Source organism: Caretta caretta, chromosome 14 (genome assembly GCF_965140235.1).
Source record: "Caretta caretta isolate rCarCar2 chromosome 14, rCarCar1.hap1, whole genome shotgun sequence".
NCBI lineage: Eukaryota > Metazoa > Chordata > Testudines > Cheloniidae > Caretta > Caretta caretta.
Window position 1 is genome coordinate 15,190,579 of NC_134219.1, and position 21,755 is coordinate 15,212,333.

Below are 21,755 nucleotides of genomic sequence, written 5' to 3' on the forward strand. Positions count from 1 at the left end.
TTGCTAAACTACTGTGGGTTAATAAAAAAAAAAATTCTCATCCTCCAGAAATTTACACACATCCTTTAGCAAAGGCTGCTCTGTGTTAGGGATAGAACTACACATAAGATAAATTCTTTTCCCTTGCCAAATGATCCAGATCTTAACCCAAATTGTGAACAAGAGAGCTTCGAAGATTGGGAGAGCCAGTGAATACATGTGGTGGGCCAGCTATTCCATTAAAAAAAATGTCTAACTTATTTAGAGATCAAAATTAACTTTTAACTGGCCCACTCTCCCATTGTACCAGTACTTTCAAGTCAGGCGTTATGTTTCTCAACTTTCTAAGAAACCTGTTATACTGAAAGCTAATTTTAGTAGGAGAGATGGCATGTGATCAATTAGTTATAATTTTTGTTTCCTAATTTATATCGATCTTTGCTGACAACTTTTCTAACAAAAAAGTGTCTATAGATAACACTCTGGGAAAAGGAGGTGGATAGACAAATTATCCTAGAAGAATCTGGTTTGATCTAGAAAAAAGGACCAGCAACCTCAGTCTGTAGCACAATAAAAGAAAATTTCTTTAAGATACTGTTTCAAAGGTACCTCTCACCATTCAGGTTTTTATATATATATATATATATATATATATATATAGATTGAATGGAGATAAATGGGGGAGAAATTGTGGTTAAAGAGGAGATTTTATGCATATATGATGGACATGTCCAGTCATTAGAGAGTATTGGGATGCAATCCGTAACCTAATCTCACAAATTTGTTGGATCTATATTACCAAATGATCCCTTGGTAATCCTTCTAGGGCTTCCTAACAGAAATGGTTGCACGGGGGGGAAAAGAATTGATCTCTCATCTCCTAGTAGCTGCTCGGCTGTTGGTAGTCTCTCACTGGAAAAAGAAAAATAGCCCAACTGTCGAGGAATGATTTATTTATTTTTAAAGGGAGATTATGGAAAAATTAACACACCAATTATATACCCAGTAAAATAGACAGAGGGCAGATAGATACTTAGATATCTGGTTACCTTTTATTCAATGCTCAAAGTACATTAACCTGCAAAAACCCCCCAGCATACTACTTGTTTTTTTAATAGTAACATTTGATAGACAGTGCTGTTCTGTTAAATATGTGTATATATAGAGATTTAACTTAATTTAATAAAATCACTAGAAGCAACATATTATAGGCCTTGTAATGATGCTCACTCTGTAATATGGTAACATATTAAATAGAAAGATCCGATGACTCTATTTCTGTATAATGTCTCTCTAAACAAAAGCTCACTGTTATAGTGATTGTTCGTTCCTGATATTTATATGGCAAGGATTTGTAAACTGGTTAAAAAATTAAAAAAGGACACATTAAAAGAAAAGCAAGGTATCCTGCATCATTAAAATTTCAGCGTAACTGTCTATCTTGTGCTGCTTGTTTTTAGCTTTTTTCTCAAATTTGGGACTCAACAGGTTGAGTTTATGACACTTGCACCTGATCTAGAACGGAGTGGTGACCTGAAGGGCTCCCATTTTCATTGCTGCGGACAGGTCGTCTTTCTCTGGGATAGCTGCTAGGAGATCAATTCATAACCTGCTCTTGGCAAATCACCTTGGATCCCTAACAAAATGATATCAGTTCAAACCTCCCTCGCCTCTAGGAGTTGGGCATGCTCCCTTTGTAGCATTCCTAGTCTCTGCCAGCCAGAGACACTTTTGTCTTCTGGACCTTGTCTCATAGTTCTGCTGCTGTGATGGAGCATTAAGCTGGAGTGCTCAGCAATGTGTTTCTTGCCTGTGATCATCTTGGTTTTTTATTCCAGCAGGCCAGTCTAAAGTTCATGGGTGGGGTGAACACATTGCAGATGATTCCAAGGCATTCGGGCATGTAGTGCTTGGCCAGCAGGAAAAAGCCAAGAAAGATGACGGTGAAGCACTAAACACACTGTTTTCTGCTCTCCAGGATGAGATGACCTCAAGTTTGGGCCTGACCACAAAGAAGGCCCTCGCTATCCTGAGAGACCAGCTGTCAGCACTGCTGGAGGGGCATCAGAAGGAAAGGAAGAAGGTGATTTCATGGAAGGTGAGGCCAAAAAAAAGGCCACAGTAGGTTCTGACCTTCCCTGTCGGTCTCTCAAAATCCTAAAGTTTAGAAATTGGGAATTGGGCCAGTTCCCCATATGGATCACACAAATGACCTATGGTGCAGCCCCAAGCTTTCCGAACCCTTGTTAAGCTAAATCTCTGAGTTAATTGAAGGTCAATTACATTACGGTCTGCTTTTGCAGAGCTTCTGATTTCCTTGGAGCTAATGCTAGGAGCTATGCAAGGTTATAGCTCCTTTGCAGCTGTGCAGTTGTGGAATTTAGGAGCTTAGTTTCAACCCAGAGATGCTTAGGAGCAGTGAAGGCTGAAACGCCTACCTAGTCAGCCTCCCCCCCCTTCCAGCATTAGGAAGGTGAATTTGTGCTGCCTTTTCCTTCTCCCTGTGCCTCTAAGAGCTGTGTAAAATTGGGGTTTACCTGTATTTGAAATGTGATCTCTGTAGAGAGATTTCAGAGGAACAGCCGTGTTAGTCTGTATTCGCAAAAAGAAAAGGAGTACTTGTGGCACTTTAGAGACTAACCAATTTATTTGAGCATGAGCTTTCGTGAGCTACAGCTCACTGATGAAGTGAGCTGTAGCTCACGAAAGCTCATGCTCAAATAAATTGGTTAGTCTCTAAAGTGCCACAAGTCCTCCTTTTCTTTCTGTAGAGAGAGGCTCCAAAGTTGCCTCTCTCAGTGCACATAGGAGGTTGTTTAGAGCAGATGGGGCTATGAAGCTTGACACACTCTCCTGAGCCTTTGGCTACGGTTGGGGTGTCCATACATTTAAATACAAAGCTCTAGAGTCTTATTTGTAGTAATTACATTTACAAAAAATGTTTGTTCTCCCCTCTGGATCAGTGGCCATGAGGCATCCTGGCACAGCGGCCTTTGTATTGTGCCAGGGCATTGCAAGGCAGTGAGCATTCACCAAAGCCATGTTTGTTCTCCCCTCTGGATCAGTGGCCATGAGGCATCCTGGCACAGCGGCCTTTGTATTGTGCCAGGGCATTGCAAGGCAGTGAGCATTCACCAAAGCCATGTTTGTTCTCCCCTCTGGATCAGTGGCCATGAGGCATCCTGGCACAGCGGCCTTTGTATTGTGCCAGGGCATTGCAAGGCAGTGAGCATTCACCAAAGCCAGTCATCTGATCCACTGCTAGTGTGTTAGCACTCAGATAAACACTGATGTGGGAAGCTCGTTACTGTTTTGAAGGTTTTTGAAAACAATGTTCGCTCCACAGTGGTTTTGTGAACTTCTACTCCCCCCACACACACACGTTATCGGGGGGGGGGGGAGGAGCTCAGTGGTTTGAGCATTGGCCTGCTAAACCCAGGGTTGTGAGTTCAATCCTTGAGGGGGCCATTTAGGGATCTGGGGCAAAAATTGGGGATTGGTCCTGCTTTGAGCTGGGGGTTGGAGTAGATGACTTCCTGAGGTCCCTTCCAACCCTGATCTTCTATGATTCTGTGTTATGCTTCTTAAAGGACTAGATCTGTGTTTAGCTGACACTGAGTCTCTCTGCTGCTCTTGCTCCGTAGGAGGTGTGGAGGAGCAGTTTCCTGTACCATGGTAACCGTTGCTCTTGCTTCCATTGGCCGGGTGCATCTCTGATGCTGCTGGCCGTGCTGCTGCTGTTGTGCTGCTCCGGGAGCCAGCCACACGGGAGGTGAGCAAAGTCCCCTTTGCTATTTGGGGGGTGGGGTAGTTTTTCACTGTGTCAGGAGAGCCCATGGCGGTCTTAGCGTTGTGGTCGCTCATTCTTTCTGATCACTGGGCTCTTCCATGCCCAGATCGTGTCCCCATCGGCTCCTTCCCCCAATCTCTGACAAAGACTCGTTTTGGGAGCTCATTGAGGCTGCTTCTCAACAATCACATAGAAGATCTGATGGAGAGAATGAGGTTGTCTCCCTTTGGGAACTGTACAACCTCCTTTTTGTGCAGTGGTCCCAGATCCCCTGATGTCCTGGGGTGTGGGAATAGAGAGGGATAATCCTGAAACTGAACTGGGGGTTGGGGTGCCTCATGGAAGAGTGCAGAGAGCTGCCACTTGGACCTTACCATTCCCTGGCTGTATGTTATAAGAGTATCTCTGGATTGAAGCAGATCTTGTTGAACTTCTCCAGTGGAATTGTTCTAAAGACCAAGCTTGGGCTTAATGCCTCTGCTTTTCTTTATTCTTACATCCCACTGACTCAAGTATTAACATTATTCATAAAGGGCCAGGCAGGTGAGCGTCTATATCTGTGCACGGGGGAGCATATTTTGCTCCTTTACTCACATGCCTTGTCTACTTGGTTATTTCCTGTTGCCTCACAAAGCCAAGGTGCTGAGATTGTGAATGCCCTGGCACTCCTCCTCCTCCTCCTCCTGAACCTGTTCTTGATTGGACGACAAGAGAGGCTGAAGCGCAGAGAGGTTGAAAGGAGGCTTCGGACCATCATTGACAAGATAAACGGTGAGGTCTCTATCCGCCATCTTCCATTTGGGTTGTCATGCACACACTCACAGCTTCCTCCTCTATTGGATTTCTCTCAAACCTAGGTGTCTCCATTACTTGTATTTAGATTACCTGTCTTGCTCCGTCTCCTACAGAGGCAGGCTGTTGAGAGGCATGCTTTCTGCACCACCCTCTTTAGATGGTGATGCTGAGCTGCTATAGTGTCAGATGCTTTGAACCTTAACCTGGTAAGGCAAATGGCCACTATGTCTGTGTGCTGAAGTAAGTCAGACTCTGAGCATCTCATAAAAATATCTGCCTTCCAGCAAGCAATGAGAGAGGAGAGCGTAGTGACAGCTGCACCCTCCCACCAAGAGACGTGTGTGTGTGTGTGTGTGTGTGTGTGAGAACAGCTGTGAGTAAGCACCCTCCCAATTTGGGCAGCGAGCCTGGGGAGAGCCTCTGCCTGGGAGGAGGGGAAGTAATTCTTTTCAGCCTGGGGCCCTTTGGGACATTCTCTTGGCTTTTGTCTTGCATAGGTTCATCTCAGCATTACCTGGTGTTTGGTTTATGTTGTAAATTTGCTTTGGGTAGCTGTCTGTACAGGATGGGGAAATATGAGGGACCGCCCCTCCCCCATGGGTGAATAAAGGAAATGGCAGGAGATCATAAGGACTGTATGGGATTAGCACTGGAGGGATCACTCTGTGGAAGGTAAATCCTTACAGGATCACCAGCCCTTTTCCAGTGCGGCTCTTCCTCACTCTTTCCTGTTCTCTGTGCTTTCAGATACCCTGGAAGATGGTAAAGAGCCAAAGTGGCCAGACTCCATGTACCCCGACCTTCACATGCCTTTTGCCCCATCCTGGTCCCTCCACTGGGCCTACAGGGATGGTCATGTCGTAAACCTACCCGTCAGCCTGTTAGTAGAGGGAGACATTATTGCTCTGAGACCGGGGCAGGAGTCTTTTGCTTCTCTGAGAGGGATTAAGGTAACTCACTTGTCTCCTTTCTGTGCCATGATGAAAGATTGTTTCCCAGGATGATCAGTTGGTGACCAATTCCCAGAGCATGCAGTATTCTCATTGTGTGTTTGATCTCTTCCTACCTTGGGAACACTCAAGAGTTTCACCTTGCACTTCATTTGTGCAGCTAAAAGTGCTTTATATAAACAGCTCTCCTGGCAAACCCCAACAACGTAGTCACACAAATGATGCCAAAGTATGATGTTTCTTATCTCCCACAGGACAGGAAAGGAGTGTATTGTGCTTCTGATCATAACTGTATTAAACCCATCTGAATAGATAATTCAATAGGACACCCTCCCATTTTGAAACCCTGGGTGTTGCTGTTGTGCCAGAAGATGGGTTTTAGGCAGAAAGTCACTGTCACTAGAGATCTTAAATGAACCTGTGAGCAAAATACTCCTCTCTGCTCCTTGCTGTGACTTCATTGCACTCACTTTGCAGATAGAACTGCCAACATGAACATAGTATTTCCTCATGGAACCCTCGTGTAGAATATACCTTTCTGATAAAAGAAGGGGACTGTACCCTGCATTTCATATGGAGAAATAAAGGCTTATCTGCTCTGACCTTCCGCTTTCTGTTCTCTGATAATGTAAGGTCGTTGTATAGGATACGTGGGGGGAAAGTGAATGAACTGCCTAAGAGGGCTGGAACTACAAGCTAAGGAAGAAATTGACTGAGAGAGAACAGGAGAAAATGTTTCGGTTATCACTGCAGGACTGCAAGTGGTCTCTAGACTTATCTGTTATAAAATCATACTTGATCATGATGGTCCCTTCTGACCTTGAAGTCTGAGAGTCTATGCATGTCTCCATCAGATTGCAGAATAATTTCAGGGAATTTGGGAAGATGGGGAGGGGCCAGTACTAGAGGGAATGTTACCTGGACAACATCTTAGCTCATGTGTGGTGTAATTATCCACTGATCAGATCTTATTTGGGAAAAAACTGTGAACAGCCTGCTGTTTCAGAAAACCCTTCCTTCGTGGTGTTTGGATACTGAAGCTTGCCCTTTACAATGTAGCAAAACAAGCAGCAGGGCCTGGCTTTCCTCCTGGCTCTGAAAGCAGCTCTCAGGGAATGGAAGCTTGTGGGATGATTTGTTTAGAGAATGTACAGAGTTGGTGGTACAAACAGGAGCACTTGACAGAACAAAGAGAGCACTTAGATTAAAAAAATTTAAAGATGCTGGGGCAAAGAGATGAAGATAATATAATATTTCCTGCTCTTTGGAAGCTCTTAGCCAAGGAGCTCACATTGTTTTACAAATATTAAAAGTTAAGCCTTACGAACTCCTGTGTGGCAGATAAAGGAATCGCATGGATCTTTTTTCTGCTTGTAATGCAACTACTTCTGGGCTGGAATGCAGCAGCTGTTCACAACACAGCAACACCAGTTTTGGACAAGAAGTGAAAAAGAATGCCACATCCACAAGCCACACATGACCATTATTATAGTTTAATTTAGAGAAAAGGAATGGAATTACCAAAACTACAATTTGGCCAAGGCATCAGAATTAAAATGCCTCTTACAAAAGCATGTAGGGATCTTTAATAGGTGCAAGTGGGCAAGATTTCATATTTTGTACTAGAAATGGGGGTGGGAGGAAATGTGCTGTGCAAGAAAGACATGGGGAAAATTCAGCTTTTAAAGTTACTTTTGATGCTCTTTATTGTCTAAGGTCACGTCTACACTGTGGGTGCTACAATCTCACAGCTGTGGCGCCTTAGTTATGTGACCGTAACACCATAATGTAGATCAGAGATGGGCAAACTACAGCCCGCAGGCCACATCTGGCCTGCGGGACCGTCCTGCCCAGCCCCATAGCTCCTGGCCCAAGAGGCTGTCGCTCCTCCCCCCAATGCTCTGGGCGGTGGGTCTGCAGAGCCCGGCTTGACCCAGTGCTCTGTGCTGCGCTGGTGCAGCATGGCTGCCTGTCCTGGTGCAGCCGTGCTGCCAGCCACCGGCACTCCAGGCAGTGCGGTTAGGGGGCAGGGAGCAGGGGAGGGTTGGATAGAGGGCAGGGGAGTTCGGGGGGGTGGTCAGGAGTGTCGATAGAGGTTGGGGTGGTCAGAGGGCGGGAAACGGGGGTTGAATGGAGGCAGGGGTCCCGGGGGGGGGCAGTCAGGAAGGAGAGGAGGGGTTGGATAGGGCGGCGGGGGGTGGACGGGACAGGGGTCCTGGGGGGCAGTCAGGAAGGAGGGGGGATTGAATGAGGTGGTGGGAGGGCAGTTCGGGGCAATTGAGGCGAGGGGTCTGGGGGCAGTCAGGGAGAAGGGGTCGTTGGATGGGGCAGGGGTCACGGGGGCAGTCAGGAAGAAGGGGGGAGTTGGATGGGGCAACGGGGGGCGGATGGGGCGGGGGGTCTGGGGGCGGTCAGGGGACCGAGAGCAGGGCAGAGGTCCCTGGGGGGCCATTAGGGAACAGAGTGGGCTGGATGGGACAGGAGTCCTGGGGGGGTTGTCAGGGGGCAAGAAGCGGGGGGTTGGATGGGGGGCGGGGGCCGGGCCATGCCTGGCTGTTTGGGAAAGCACAGCCTCCCCTAACCGGCCCTCCATACAATTTCAGAAACCTGATGCAGCCCTCAGGCCAAAAAGTTTGCCCGCCCCTGGTGTAGATGCTTTCCTGTGAAATGTGCATATATACTACAATGATGCTGAGGAGTAAGTGTTCCATTTTGCAATAGGTGTTGCATTCTGCTTCACATTCAGTGCAGCAACTTTGCAAATGAATTTTAAAGCATTGATGGTTTGAACGGTGTAGGAAACATGTCCTGTGTTGAACAGATTTCTGTGATACTAAAACACCAGTGCCTTTCAGGAAGTTTCCATTGAGTTGTCTGATTGTGCAGCCTTTGGACCTTCTTTCTGTCTTTTCTTCTTTAATTTGATAACAGGATGATGAACACATTGTTCTGGAGCCAGGAGACTTGTTCCCCCCTTTCTCCCCTCCACCGTCCCCGAGGGGTGAAGTGAAGAAGGGACCTCAGAATCCTCAGCTGTATCGTCTCTTTCGTGTCCTAAAGACCCCAGTGATTGACAATGTCAGGTGTGCTAAATACTGCTTCTCATGTTTGTACAGGCTGGCTTGGTTCTTGTTGCAGCCTTGTATCAGAAGGGGTGGCGTTTTGCCAGTCCTGTACAGGGGGCTTCAGATAGACTATATTACCTCTTATCCATTATCTGGGAATACTAGAGTTATAAGACTCTCACTGGACTCCTTCACTGGTTCTCAGCAGCTGCTAGGTCAGATGGATGCAGAAAGCCATATTCTCCAAACTGCTGGTTTAGCACCTCACCTGCAAACTGATTTGTGGTGGTGGCAAGGAGATAGATAATATCTGCATTTGATAGCAAGCCCTTCATTTGGGCCCATTTTTATAGGGATCTGAGTTTCCTTTTTATTTTATTTTTTAAATTTGTGTTTGCAACTCAGAGACCAAGGACAAGGCTAGCTGTCAACTCTCTAACCAGAGGCATCATCTCTAAATTATGGGCACAGAAGTTTGGATCTGCAGAGAATACTAACTTGCAGGGATAGTTGCTCTCCTTTTTAGGGTGGTGTAATTTTAAGAAGTAAAATGCTAATTCTTGGATGAGCAAAGAAAAGAAGAGCAAGAGGGCTGCAGATAGCATGAGGCAGGTGTTTCATTGTTACTTGATCTGGTTCAGCAGGGGGGCAAAGCCCATTTTTAGAAACCGAGTGGGAAATATTCTCTTTCATATGACTATTGATCTTTTCGCTCTGAGTGGGTGGGATTCTCTGCAAGTGGCATTTTGCCTTAAGATTTAATCAGTAACATCAGTGACCCTTCTGGTCAGCTAGAGATGTAGGTATCTGAATGTACTCTGACTAGACATGCAAATTGGGGTTTGAGAGCTGCGGTCAACCAGCTGAGGAGTCAAGGAGTCATTATATTTACTCCAGTGTCAAGTGCAAAGCTAGTTGTATGGAATGCCTGGCTTTGGGTCTCTGAAACAGTGATCAGTTTCCTACCGTGAAGCACTATTCTATCAAGATAAACTAAAAAGATTATAGTGGAGGAAGATGCAATGTTAGGGCCTTGGGACTGTTGGCTATTGTGTCATGGGCTGGGGCTCCTAACTGGTCTTGATGTTTCAGGTGGTGTCTGGACATGGCTTTGTCACGTCCCGTGACAGCTCTGGATAACGAGAGGTTCACAGTGCAGTCAGTGATGCTGAAGTGTGCCGTCCCTATTGTATTGGTAGGTCTGACTTTCAAGCCATTGCTGTTGATGACCAATCTTGTCCCAAAGTTGCCAGAAGAGCAGGCCAGTACATCCCAGCAGAAGTTAAGAACTGGTGAAAAGTTCCAGCCAGTCACTAACCCTATATTCAGTTTGGGTAGCTCAGAGAAGTGCAGTGAAGGTGCTCAACAGTCAGTATGTAGGTGTAGCAATGAGATGAGGCGGAGGGTGGGGAAGGTTTGGCAATGCAGTAACAAACCAGCTTTGTCCTCCAGGATTTTCCAGGGCTCGCAGTGTTAAGGGGAGTGGAGACTCTCGTTCCAAGTGGTGGTGGCTTGCTGAGGGTATTTCCTCTGTTTAACTAACAGGCTGGCTTCCTGATCACCAATGCTGTGCGCTTCATTTTCGTGGCTCCTGGAATTGCTTCCTGGCGGTACACTCTTCTTCAGCTGCAGGTAAAGGAGTCTCTTGTGCCCACCCCACTCCCTCCTAACAAACATGTACACTGCAGCTAATTTCCTTTTAACACAAACCTTCCACACCTTCTCAGAGTTGCTTCTTTCCCTGTGCACGCTGAGGTCAGGTGAAGCACTCAGTTGAACAGCAGCTGTATCCCTAGTGTTCCCATCAGGGTGGGCTTTAATCTATTTTCCCAGGAATTTTTCTTTTTAATATTAAGGCTTAATGCCAAATCCATTGTGAAAACTGACTGCAAGTGGAGGTGAACTGCTGACTACCTCTTTTATGGCAAATCCCCATGGATTGTGGGTGACTTTCCTTCAGGGTTCCTCAGTGGGTTTGCACTACTTTCAGTCTTTGCAAACTGCATCCTTTGCTCCTGACTTTGCCCCGTGTCTGTCCCTGTACTGTGGTGAAGGGGAGGTCATGTGACAGGCCTTAGTTCTAGCTTCATCGCTGTGCCGACTCTAGTTGGTGACCAAGGGTGGTTTTTCAGGTGAATGGCGTGCTGCCCATCCTTCCACTGCTCTTTCCTGTCCTGTGGGTTCTTGCTACAGCCTGTGGAGAAGCCAGAGTCCTGGCCCAGATGAGCAAGGCCTCATCCACTTCGCTGGTAGGTATTTCCCCATGTCCGGCCACTGTGTGTGGAGGGAGGGGTAGAGAAGGTGATGGACTCTGTGAGAGGAACACAGGGGGCAGTCTGTTCGTCAGGTGAATCCACAGAATCTTAAAAATTACAGTTGGGTGACCCCTGTTGGGTCATGTCTAGTCCATCTCCCTGGGGAGCAGCAGCATCGTTCCCAACAGTATGTTCCCAGTTCTCTCTCCAGCCCAGTTTCAGCTGGTCCAAGCTCTTCTCTTGGAGTTTATTCCACAGTCAAATAGATCCATTTAAGACAGGTTCTGTGAGCCAACTGATGGACAATTGTACCCTCTTAGTGGGAGTCTAAACTGAGACAAATGTGATGCAATAGCCAGAACAAAGGAACCTTTAGTGAATTGGAGTGGCTGGGTGTTATGATGTCCTCTTTTTAACCGCTGTTATTCCCCATGGGATCTGGGAGCTGCCACTTGAAATGCTGGGGGTCAGATTACAGGAATGCTCCCTGAAGTGGAATAGGAACTAAGGAGGTGAGGGTTATTTCCCATAAGGGCAGAGAGGGGTTAGCAGTTTTTCTTGGAGAGGCTGGTGGGGTTCTGATCCTGAACTTTCTGAGATATAAGCTGATTTTTTTCAGTGGATGTGGGAGTACCTCCCCATGCACCTGCTCCTGATGGCTTTAGCCAGGTGCACTATGGTGTGTTTATCTTCTTCTCAAGCATCTGTTTTGAAGTTTCTGCCTTTGACACAATTGCTTGGAATACCTCCTTGTGCTCCCTGAGACTCAATGTCCCCATATTCTCCTGATGCCTATTCTTCTCCCTACAGGATATGCAGAACTTACACTGAAGTCAGTGGGAGTCACCTGCATCCTGTGCTGGCATAGAATGAGGCAGATACTGCATCCGTTGCATCCAAATGCTCCCTCACCATCTCCTTTTAGTGGTTTCCCCTCTGCATGCTCACTGTCAGCATCACTCAGCTTCTGCCCTTGATTCTCTGGCATGGTGAAATAGGAGGTCCTTGTCTTCCCTTCTTCATTGCAGTTGGCACCTCCATCCTATCACCCAAGCTCATGCCTTGGGTGTGTCCTTTTCTGTCTCCTGTCTCTTCTCCCCACATGTCCAAGCAGTTTGCCAAATCCTGCCAGTTCTTTCCCCATGACATCTCAAATATGATCCTTCCTCCATGTCCCTACAGTCACAAAGCTTGTTCAGGCCTTCTTCACTCTGATCTTGACTAGGGCAGCCTCTTCTTTGGCCTCTCCATTCCCACCTTTCTTCCCTCTACTCCATTCAGAACAAAGCAGTTAAGACCCTCTTCCTCTCTGTCAGCTGGACCATGTAACTCTGCTCCCTTCGCTGCTGCCTTTCCCCTTTCCATCGAGTTCAAGCTAATAGATCTTAAGGCCAGAAGGGACCACTGTGGTCATCTTCTAGTATGACCTCTTTCATAAGACAGGACATAGGATTTTCCTTTATTAATTCTGGCTTCAAGTCACATAGATGTGGTTGAAGTAGAACATACCTTTTAGAAAAACATCCAAATGTAATTCAAGAAATGCTAGTGGAGAACCCACCAGAAATCTTGGCGTGTTGTTCCAATAGTTATTTACCTTCAGTGTTAAGAAACTGTTTTTTTTAATTTCATTTCTAGTTCAGATTTACCTAGCCTCACCTTGTCATACCTTGTTCTGCTAAATGGAGCATTCAGATTTCTGTTCCTGTAGCTACTTATAGACTGTGATCAAGTTACCCCTCTTTGCTAAGCTAAATACAGTCCCTCAAGTCTTTAACTGTAAGGGGTGTTTTCTTGGTTCTTCTCTAAACCCTCTCCAACTTTTAACATCCTTCTTGAATTGTTGATACCAGATCTGGAGACAATATTGCAGCAGCGGTTGCACCAGATACAAACACAGGGTAATATAACCTCCCTGTTCCTACTTCGTGTTCCCTGTTTATGCATTCAAGGATTGCATTGGCCCTTTCGGCTACAGTGTCACAATGGGAGCTCATGTTGAGCTGGTTGTCCAGCATGACGTCCAAGTCTCTTTCAGAGTCACTGCTTCTCAGGCTAGAGTCCCCCAGCCTGTAAGTATGGCCCATGTTCTTTGTTCCTAGATGTATGACTTTACATTTGGCCATATAGGGATGCATATTGTTTGCTTGTGCCCAGTTTACCAAGTGATCCGGAGCGCTCTGTATCAGCGATCTGTCCTCTTCGTTATTTAGCACTCCTCAATCTTTGTGTCATTGACCAACTTTATCAGTAATGACTTCATTTTCTTCCAGGTCATATTTAATATTTTTAAATAGCACATGGCCAAGAACCAATCTCTGTGGGACCCTACTGGAAACAGCCTCTCAATGATAATTCCCTGTTTACAGTTACATTTTGAGACCTATCAGTTAGACTGTTTTTAATCCATGTAATGTGTGCCCATATTGGTATTGGTTCTAGTTCCTTAATAAAAATGTCGTGCTGTACCAAGTCAGATGCCTTACAGAAGTCTAACTATATTAAATCAATACTGTTATCTTTAGCAACCAAACCTGTAATCTCGTCAAAAATTTATATCAAATTAGACAGGGTCTGTTTTCCATAAACCCTTGTTGATAGCATTAATTATATTACCCTCATAATTCTTCATTAATCCAGTCCTATAACACCCTGTCACAGAATGGCCTGTCTGGAGCAGCCTTCTGTGGCATGACAGGCACATCTGCCTCAATTTCCCTTTTCAGAGTCTCCAGTAAATCCACTTCAGGCTCTTTTGCTTAAATAATACCCCTCCTTGGAGCCAGTTTATTACCAAAACACAGTTAATTATTGCCCAACAAAAATCCCAAACAGTCCATTTCCCACATCCAGTGTATATAGTCCTTAAAATCCCACTCTTCCCAGTGGGAACTCCCACAGCCGCTCTCCTGGGAGATCGTCATCATCAGGGGAACATCCCTCACTCTCTTTGGCCCCCTTATGGTTCCTCTGAGTCCAGCCCTGGAGAAGTCATCAAGTAAACTCCTCTTCTGCTCTCCTGCCTCCAGCCCTCGGCTCTGTCTCTCTGAGAGCCACCAAGCGACTCCTGCTGCTGCTCCCCTGCCTTCAGCCTTCTCTCAGGAACCACAGTTAGTTTTTTGGCTCTGGCAGCTCTCAGCGCCTGCCCTTTTTCTTTGCTCCACTGGTCTGTGCTCTCAGGTTCCCCTGACTCACCATGTCTCTCTCCCCGGTCCTTTATAGCCCCCAGGTGCTGCCGCCACCCTCTTAATTGGCCAAATTAGAGCACCTGCTCTGGCAGAGGGGTGCTGGACCTACTTCATTTACTGGGGCCAGTTTGAAGTCAGGTTGACAGGCCTATTATTACTTGGGTCATCCCCATTTACCATTTTTAAGTATTAGCACAACATTAGCCTTCTAGTCCTGAAACTTTCCTTGTGTTCCAAGACATAATGAAAATCAACATTAATGGTCCAGAGAGCTCCTTGGTTAGCTCTTTTAAAATTCTTGGCTGCAAGTAAATCAGCAGTTCCAGATAAAAGATGTCTGTCTTTGGTAGCTGCTGTTTAACATCCTCCTTAGTTAATGTTGGAATGGAAAGTATTTCATCATTATCACATTATATGAATACATCATCTGGCTTGTTCCCAAATACAGAACAGAAATATTTATTGAACACTTCTTCCTTTTTCTTTCCTTTTCTTCATTATTGTTGACAATTCTATCATTCCCATCTAGTAATGTACTGATACCATTGTCATGGTTCCTTTTGTTCTTGATATGCTTAACTCAAAAAAACCCCCAAACCCTAATCCTTTTTGTCTGTTACTGTTGGCTATAGATTTCTTCATGTGTCCTTTTCTTTCTACATTTTCTAGCTTCTAATTTTTATTCATTGCTGTCAGTTTCCTCTTTTTTCCATCTGTTATGTATTGTTTTTATTTTTTATTATTGTTTTCACTTTGCTTCTAAGCCAGGCTGGTTTTCTAACCAGTGTACCTTTTGTTTCTTGATTGTAGCTTTTTGGGTATTTATTAAAAAGTTCTTAAACCCTTCAAAATGATCCCTCACATTGCTCTATGTAAATTTTCTCCCAGCTATTTGGCTCATATGTGTTTTTTAACTTTGTGAAATTGGATCAAGTGGAAGTATTACTGATTGGGACTTCATTCTGTTTATACTTGCAACCGCTGTTTTTTTCAGTTTTGTGAGTTGTTCCTCTTTCTGTCAAGATGAGAATTCCCCCTCGTTGGATGCAAGACATTGAGTCGTAAAATTGTCATCTATAACTTTCCCTCCCCTTCCAAGCTCTGCATGATTCCATCCCACCGACATCTCTGATTTAATTTCCTATCTTATAGCCCCTTTCATTCTGCCTCCTTTCTCCATGTCCCTGGTGTTACAGCTGCCTACCTTTGCAATCCCTTCTTAAAGCTCCCTGCTTTCACCCAGTCCAGATCAGTTCAAACACTGCCTCCTCCTGCCTCAAAATATCAGCCTAAGAAAGAGCTGCGTCCTAGTTCGTCTAACTGGTGTAATCTGTCTCTTTAGTCTGTAAGCTTTTCAGGGCTTGTGTTCATCCATGTCCTGTACAGCACCAAGCATGGTGCTTATCATTAACCGATAAATAATAACGTGGACCACTGGAGACAAGTTACTGGATTTGATGGACCATCTGTCTCTTCTGGTATGGCAATAGAGAGTAGGGCCCCTCCCTTTACCTCCCAGAATGCACAGTATTCAGAGCGGGACACTTCTCATGTACCATTTCTGAGCACACTGATAGTAACTGGTCTTTTCTCTTGCTACAGCTGGCTAAGTTTTCAGAGGACACTCTCAGCAGCTACACAGAGATGGTATCTTCTCAGGTATTGTTGTTACTATTTTTTACCAGTCTTCCGTTCTCTTTCTACTTCACTGCGAGCTCCATAAGATCCTTTCCTTTCTCCCTCTGTGGTCTCCTGCTAGTCCCTAAACCTTCACTGCTGGTGGCAGATGCCTGCTGGCACTCTTTGTTTGCTGCTTTATTTTGCTCTGCTTGCAGGTTGGATGTCTTTCCCACACACCACCTCATTTAGAAATGGCTCCACTAGCCAGGGTTGAGCTAAATGTGACACAGGTGGTCTAGCTTGTACCCTTCAGGTTGCCATGAATTAGAATTTTGCTGAGGTTTTGAAACCAAGCTTTCCTGTCTTGGAGAAAGCTTCTGTTTCAAGTCCTGTTGGTCACTGTTGCTCCACAGGTGAAATAACTGGTCAAAAAATACGGGTACATAGCAGGAGGCTGGGGCAGAATTTAGCTTATCTTAAAAAACAAAACCGTCATCCAATCAAAACTAGTGAACAGGGAGATGGGAAGTAGCAGCAAGACTGGAGCCCTGGCAGAGGCGAAATATGACGAGAGGAGTGGGTCATTTGGGATGAAAGCCTGATCCTGCTTTACCAGCTTCTTAATAAGTTTGTGTACATTACTAACACTTCCCAAACCAGAGCAAGCAAACCTTCAAAGGAACTGTTTGGATCCAGCCCCTCTTCAAATTATATCACCCAGATGAAACAGGGGATAATGTCTTGCCTCATCTGGCGTTAGGATTTCCATTTCCCTGGGGAAGTAGAGGGATTCCCAAGGCTAATTAGAAAATCCCAAATGTCAGCAGGCTCAGTCTCTTCCCTTGCCACTGCTAGCCCCCACGCATATCACTCTCTCTGAACGTTTTCTTACCTTCCTATGCCAGTTCATCCTTCAGCTGAGCTGTGCAATTCAGTGCTTGAGCAGTTAAAAAGTAATGACTTGAGGTCATCTCCCTGGTGCATAGATCTGTTCCCTTTTTCTGCTTCTGTGTGAAGACCTTGGCTGTAAGAAAGTGTCTGGATTAAACATGGCCTTTTCTTTTTGTTTTAAATTAAATATTGTCTGCATTTCTGACTACAACCATGGTGAGATTTAATCTGTCTAGGTTTGTACCTGGCCTCTATCAACATAGTTTCTGAGCACTGGAGGAGTTGAAGCACGGGAGAAGTGATGCAAAGTGGTAGCAATCCAGAAATGCATTTAAAGCTTGCAGCTCAACATCAAATTCAGACCCAGTTTGGCTGGGAACAAGAAACACACAGCGCTGAGGCTGGGAGTGGATCCCAGATTTGCAGAGATGAGCCCATATGTGTTAGCCTTCTGTCATCCAGCCTCTGTTTGGGATAGTGCTCCTGTGGGAGACTAAGGTTGTCTGTGACAGCAGCACGTTTAGGTTGTAGTATTTCCCTCATGCAACCCTTCCTTCAGTTGTTCATAGATTTGACTTTTAGTTAAATTGGATGGGGAGGCAATGGTTCTAGCAGGAAATAGAACCCTGACTCACTAGGTTACCTTGGGCAAGTCATTGCACCTCAGTGCTTCAGTTGTCCCATCTGGAAATGGGTTTAACGGAAATGGGTTTAACAGGCATGTGGTGGGGCACTGAAATCCTTTCATCAAAGGATCTGAGCATATTGTTTAGAAAAAAGATTCCAAGAGGCAGCACCAAGTTAACTGAGGTGAAACCCCTTCAAAATTTCCACCTGTATTTTCTGGAAAGACTGTGATGGCCCCAGCAGAATCCTTGTTCAAGGAACATATTTGCTGTTTGCATTCAGCAGGGGGAGTGCCCTTGCCCTTGAAAACCTTAACCTACTCACACTTAAAGTCCCGTCCCCCTGGCAATGGATTGTTTCACAGGGTCTCTTTGACTCAAACCTATAAGCATGTTTGTTAACTTCACACACCCCTCCTCCCCCTTCCTCACCCAGGCTCTCCCCAGCGAATTGTCACCTGTGGTCTGCTTCTCTGACAGGAAATGATACGTTGTATCTGGAGCCACTTTCTGTGTGTTTTAAAAGGCAAGTCTCCAACACTCAGCTTCACCTCCAGCTTACTTCACAGCCTGGGATCCGTCACTGTGAGTATCACTAGGTTATCACAAGGAGGATACCTAAATGGGACACCTTGCTCTCTTCAATCACTGTGAAAATCCCCTAAGAAACAGGGTTGTAGGTGCTCCATTCACAGCGTTCTGAGTAAAGGTCTTGTGGGGTTTCTAGTCTCCTGGGTTTGCAAGGGCTTTATAACCTGTATTGTAAAGTGCTTTGAGGTCTAATGATGAAAAGCGCTATATAAGAGCTAGACATCTACATAATAAGATTCCAGGATTTTCACTCGGAAGCCTAGAATGTCTGCAGAGTCAGTGTGAAGCAATGCAAACAGCTGTGTGTATGGCTGAGAGCTCTTTTTGTTTAGAATATTGCCATGTTCTATTATCGCTGGGATTCAACATCTCTTCCCATCCAATTTTTATGCTCTCATCCGTTTTCTGCTTTTTTACACTTTATGAATTACGCCCATATGACAGCACGAGCGTTAGCCTAATTATAACTGTCTTTAAACCAAATGGGCACCTATCCTCCCAGAAGCACACTTCTAGTAAAGACAGTGGTTTAGAGGACATTCAGTGTGGTCTGGTAGCTTAAGCCCAGGTCATACTCTTGTTCTATTCCTAGCTCTGCCAATGACCTTAAAAAAACCAAAAAACTCTTGATCTCCCTGAGCCTTGGTGTACTAGTCTGTAAAATAGGTACAAGACTTGCCTCCTGCTTATGGATTTCATGCTTCGTTTTAATAGGTCCTAAATGAAACTTCCATTAAGTGACCATTAATCCAGATGGAACCAAGTTGTGCTCAGTACACCTGGGCATGCTTTCAGAATGCTCTCTCAAGATAGGAGTTTTGCTTAACAAGGGACTTCTGTCCAACTTTGTATCTGAAAACCCACCCAAGCCTTCTGCTGTTTGTTTCAGTGAATATATATTTTAGACATTAACTCACTGGGTGTTTGTATTTTGGGGGGTGTTGCGGGATGTCTTGGGGTGTTTTAGGTGCTTTGCTGTGTAGACAAGCAGGGGATTCTATCCTGGCCAAATCCCAGTCCAGAGACTGTTCTGTTCTTCAGTGGGAAGGTGGAAGCTCCTCATGATAGCCATGAAGACCTGACGGATGAACTCTCCACGCGCTCCTTCTGCCACCCAGAGATGGACGAGGAGGTGAGGGATGGGTCATCAACAAAGTGATGCTTTGCTTTCAGCATGGCGTGGCTGGCAGCCTTAGCACTACCTGCCAGGCAACTAGATTCAGTTCATGATCTGGCAGGGCTTGCAATGGTATAGAAAAGCAAATGTTGAGCTCCTGGAGGAGAGTGTCGTTGCTTGAATGATTAAGGAATGGTGAGGACCTGCTCCTCCAAAGAGAGTCCTGTCCAGTCCTCTTCAGTAGAGGCCAGAAGCTGCTCCACCCCCAGCTACCCAAATCCATCCCACGATAGAATAGGCTTGGCATCATGCAAATCAGTAGTGGGGATTTTCCATTCCATCCCATAAGTGCCTCATTACTGTTCACCTCCTTGCTCTCTTCTAGCCCCATGAGAGGGATGCTCTGCTCTCTGGTCCCATGATGGATATGGTCCACGTTGCCAATGAACAAGAGAGGAACGACTGGTCTAGTGACACGCCGAGATCTTCTGACGTCCATGTCCACAGAAAGCCAAACAGTAGAAGCAAGCATCCCTCGGGGTCCAATGTGAGCTTCAGCAAAGACACAGAGGGTGGTGAGGAGGAGGCAACCCAGGTAAGGTATGCAAAAATGGATGCAGTCAGCCTCTCACTGAGCTGTAGGACAGGCTGCGTCGAGAGGAGAAAGAGCCCTACCCACCCACCCCCGGATTTGAGTTAGAGAATGGCAAAATCTAGCAGATTTGTGTGATTTAAGTAAGGAAAGGAGCAGCTGAATCTCATTGTACTCTGTGCCTTTTGCTGGCCTTGTGGATGGGAAGATGGCTCTTCAGCCAAAATAACATTATACTCAGGAGTGCTTGGCAGAGACATTAGACAGCAAGTTACAGCCAGCACTGTAATCCTATTAGCTCCCACACCTTTGGATTTCCCCTCTTTCTGTGGGGTAAGGAGAGCTGTTCATTTAAAGGGGCCCTTTTCAAAGTCTGAGGATTTAGTTAGTAGTACTGATTGCTCTAGAGGAGAGAAGAGGTTGTGAGGAGTCTCCTCTTCAGCATCCCAGTGATGCTAGCTCTCTGCTAGACTAACTGCTGGTTTGGGTCAGACCTCTGGCAGACATGCCTGTGTGGTACATGGGAACGGCCACACTGGGTCCAACCATCTAGCCCAGTATCTTCCAATAGTGGCTGGTGCCAGGTGCTTCAGAGGGAATAAACAGCACAGGGCAGTTGATCAAGTGATCCATCTCCTGTCATCCAGTCCCAACTTCTAGCAGTCAGAGGCTTAGGGACACCCAGAGCATGGGTTTGCATCCCTGACCATCTTGGCTAACAACCACTGATGGACCTGTCCTCCATGAACTTATCTACTTCTTTTTTGAACCCAGTTATATCTTTGCCTTCGCACCATCCCCTGGCAACAAGTTCCACAGGTTGACTGTGTGTTGTATGAAGAAGTATTTCCTTATATTTATTTTAAACCTGCTGCCTATTAATTTCATTGGGTTGACCCCTGGTTTGTGTGTTACGTGAAGGGGTAAATAACACTTCTCTATTCACTTTCTTTACATCATTCATGATTTAGACTAATAGACTAATATCCGTGGTCTGCATCCCAGAGAACTGGTCAATTGATGAAGACAGTTTTTTAAACACATGGTTCAAATTTGATATGTTACTGCTTTTCATTATTCATGAGTATTTGATTGATCACCAGGCAGTCAAGAAATATACATAAATACTGAAACTGACAAAGAATTCTATTAGAAAGGCATTATTCCATAGTCTTCTATCAAAAATGTTACTTAGTCTGTCAGGGACCAGAATCTAAACCATGTAACAGGTGACCAGTTTCTGACCTTGAATACCGAATACCAGTAATGGATACTTTACCTGTAGCATGCCAAGTGTTCATTTATGGTAGATGTAGAATAATTCCACATATAGGGCCCATGTGCTATGATGATACAAGTAAATAATAATAACTATGTTCACAAAACCAGCAGTAGATTGTGAATACTTCATGAAGTCAAAAACAAAAGAACCCAAGGCCAAATTAACAAAGTTTAGTTTTCATTAAATACTAATTGACTGGTAATACTGGCCACTCATATGTACTGATTGTGCTCTGTTATTCTGAATTTACATCACTGTAGCTCCATGGATTTTAGTGGAGTTACTCCTGAACTACCCCAGTGTAAGCAAGGGGAAAGTTGGGCATAGTATCTTCTAGTGACAAATTATGACCCTAATGGTATGTCTACAGTGCAATAAAAGACTCATGCCTGGCCCCTGTCACCTGACTGGTAATGGGCTTGGTGCTTAAGCAGGGCTCACAAAGAAATGTTGGTGTTTCTGTCAAGTGTTGCCTGCTTCAGTTGCTGAATTGTAAGGGGAAGGAATCAGGGAAGAATCTCACTTCATTCCCCTTGCACATCCTTTAGCATGGGCTGCATGTCCTTTTCCAGAGAAGAAAAGCATTCTCTTTACTGAAGGCCCCTTTCCCCTGGGAAGGGTTGGTTCTTTTAAGGACAGAACTAAAGGAGGTACCTGTTGCTAGTGTCTATGATGAGGACGCTCAGATATATTCTTGTGCATTCAGGGAATGTTACATGCCACCTTCTTCTTAGGAGACTTCATCCCCATCCCTCAAACTTCTGTCATCTTAAGATCAATCCTACAGTTCTTTCCCTGGTTATCTTCTGAGTTTGTTCATACTCCCACTTATGGCAATGGTAAAACTCCCACAGATTTCAGTGTGGGAAGGATCAGGAACTTAATATTTATTTTTCTAAATGTGTTACTAGAAAGTAGTTTAATCTCCCTGGAAAAGCCCCCGGGCCCTTTACAGTAGTCATTCCCTCATCACGTACTCATTCATTTTCCTCCCTTAGAATTTAGACCATTAAA

The 21,755-nt window shown here is 45.2% G+C and overlaps 1 protein-coding gene across 4 annotated transcripts in view; it reads left to right on the forward strand.

The window, feature by feature from the left end:
• Nucleotides 1-21,755, forward strand: part of TMEM94 (transmembrane protein 94) — a 97,068-nt gene that overhangs the window by 49,164 nt on the left and 26,149 nt on the right. For all 4 annotated transcript variants that reach the window (XM_048817500.2, XM_048817501.2, XM_048817502.2 and 1 more), the window contains 12 exons: nucleotides 1,958-2,077; nucleotides 3,624-3,751; nucleotides 4,404-4,540; nucleotides 5,312-5,514; nucleotides 8,446-8,597; nucleotides 9,672-9,774; nucleotides 10,125-10,211; nucleotides 10,712-10,828; nucleotides 15,625-15,681; nucleotides 17,640-17,744; nucleotides 18,718-18,882; nucleotides 19,253-19,462. In XM_048817500.2, coding sequence (XP_048673457.1) covers nucleotides 1,958-2,077; nucleotides 3,624-3,751; nucleotides 4,404-4,540; nucleotides 5,312-5,514; nucleotides 8,446-8,597; nucleotides 9,672-9,774; nucleotides 10,125-10,211; nucleotides 10,712-10,828; nucleotides 15,625-15,681; nucleotides 17,640-17,744; nucleotides 18,718-18,882; nucleotides 19,253-19,462 — 1,584 coding nt within the window. The remainder of the gene's footprint in view (nucleotides 1-1,957; nucleotides 2,078-3,623; nucleotides 3,752-4,403; nucleotides 4,541-5,311; nucleotides 5,515-8,445; nucleotides 8,598-9,671; nucleotides 9,775-10,124; nucleotides 10,212-10,711; nucleotides 10,829-15,624; nucleotides 15,682-17,639; nucleotides 17,745-18,717; nucleotides 18,883-19,252; nucleotides 19,463-21,755) is intronic.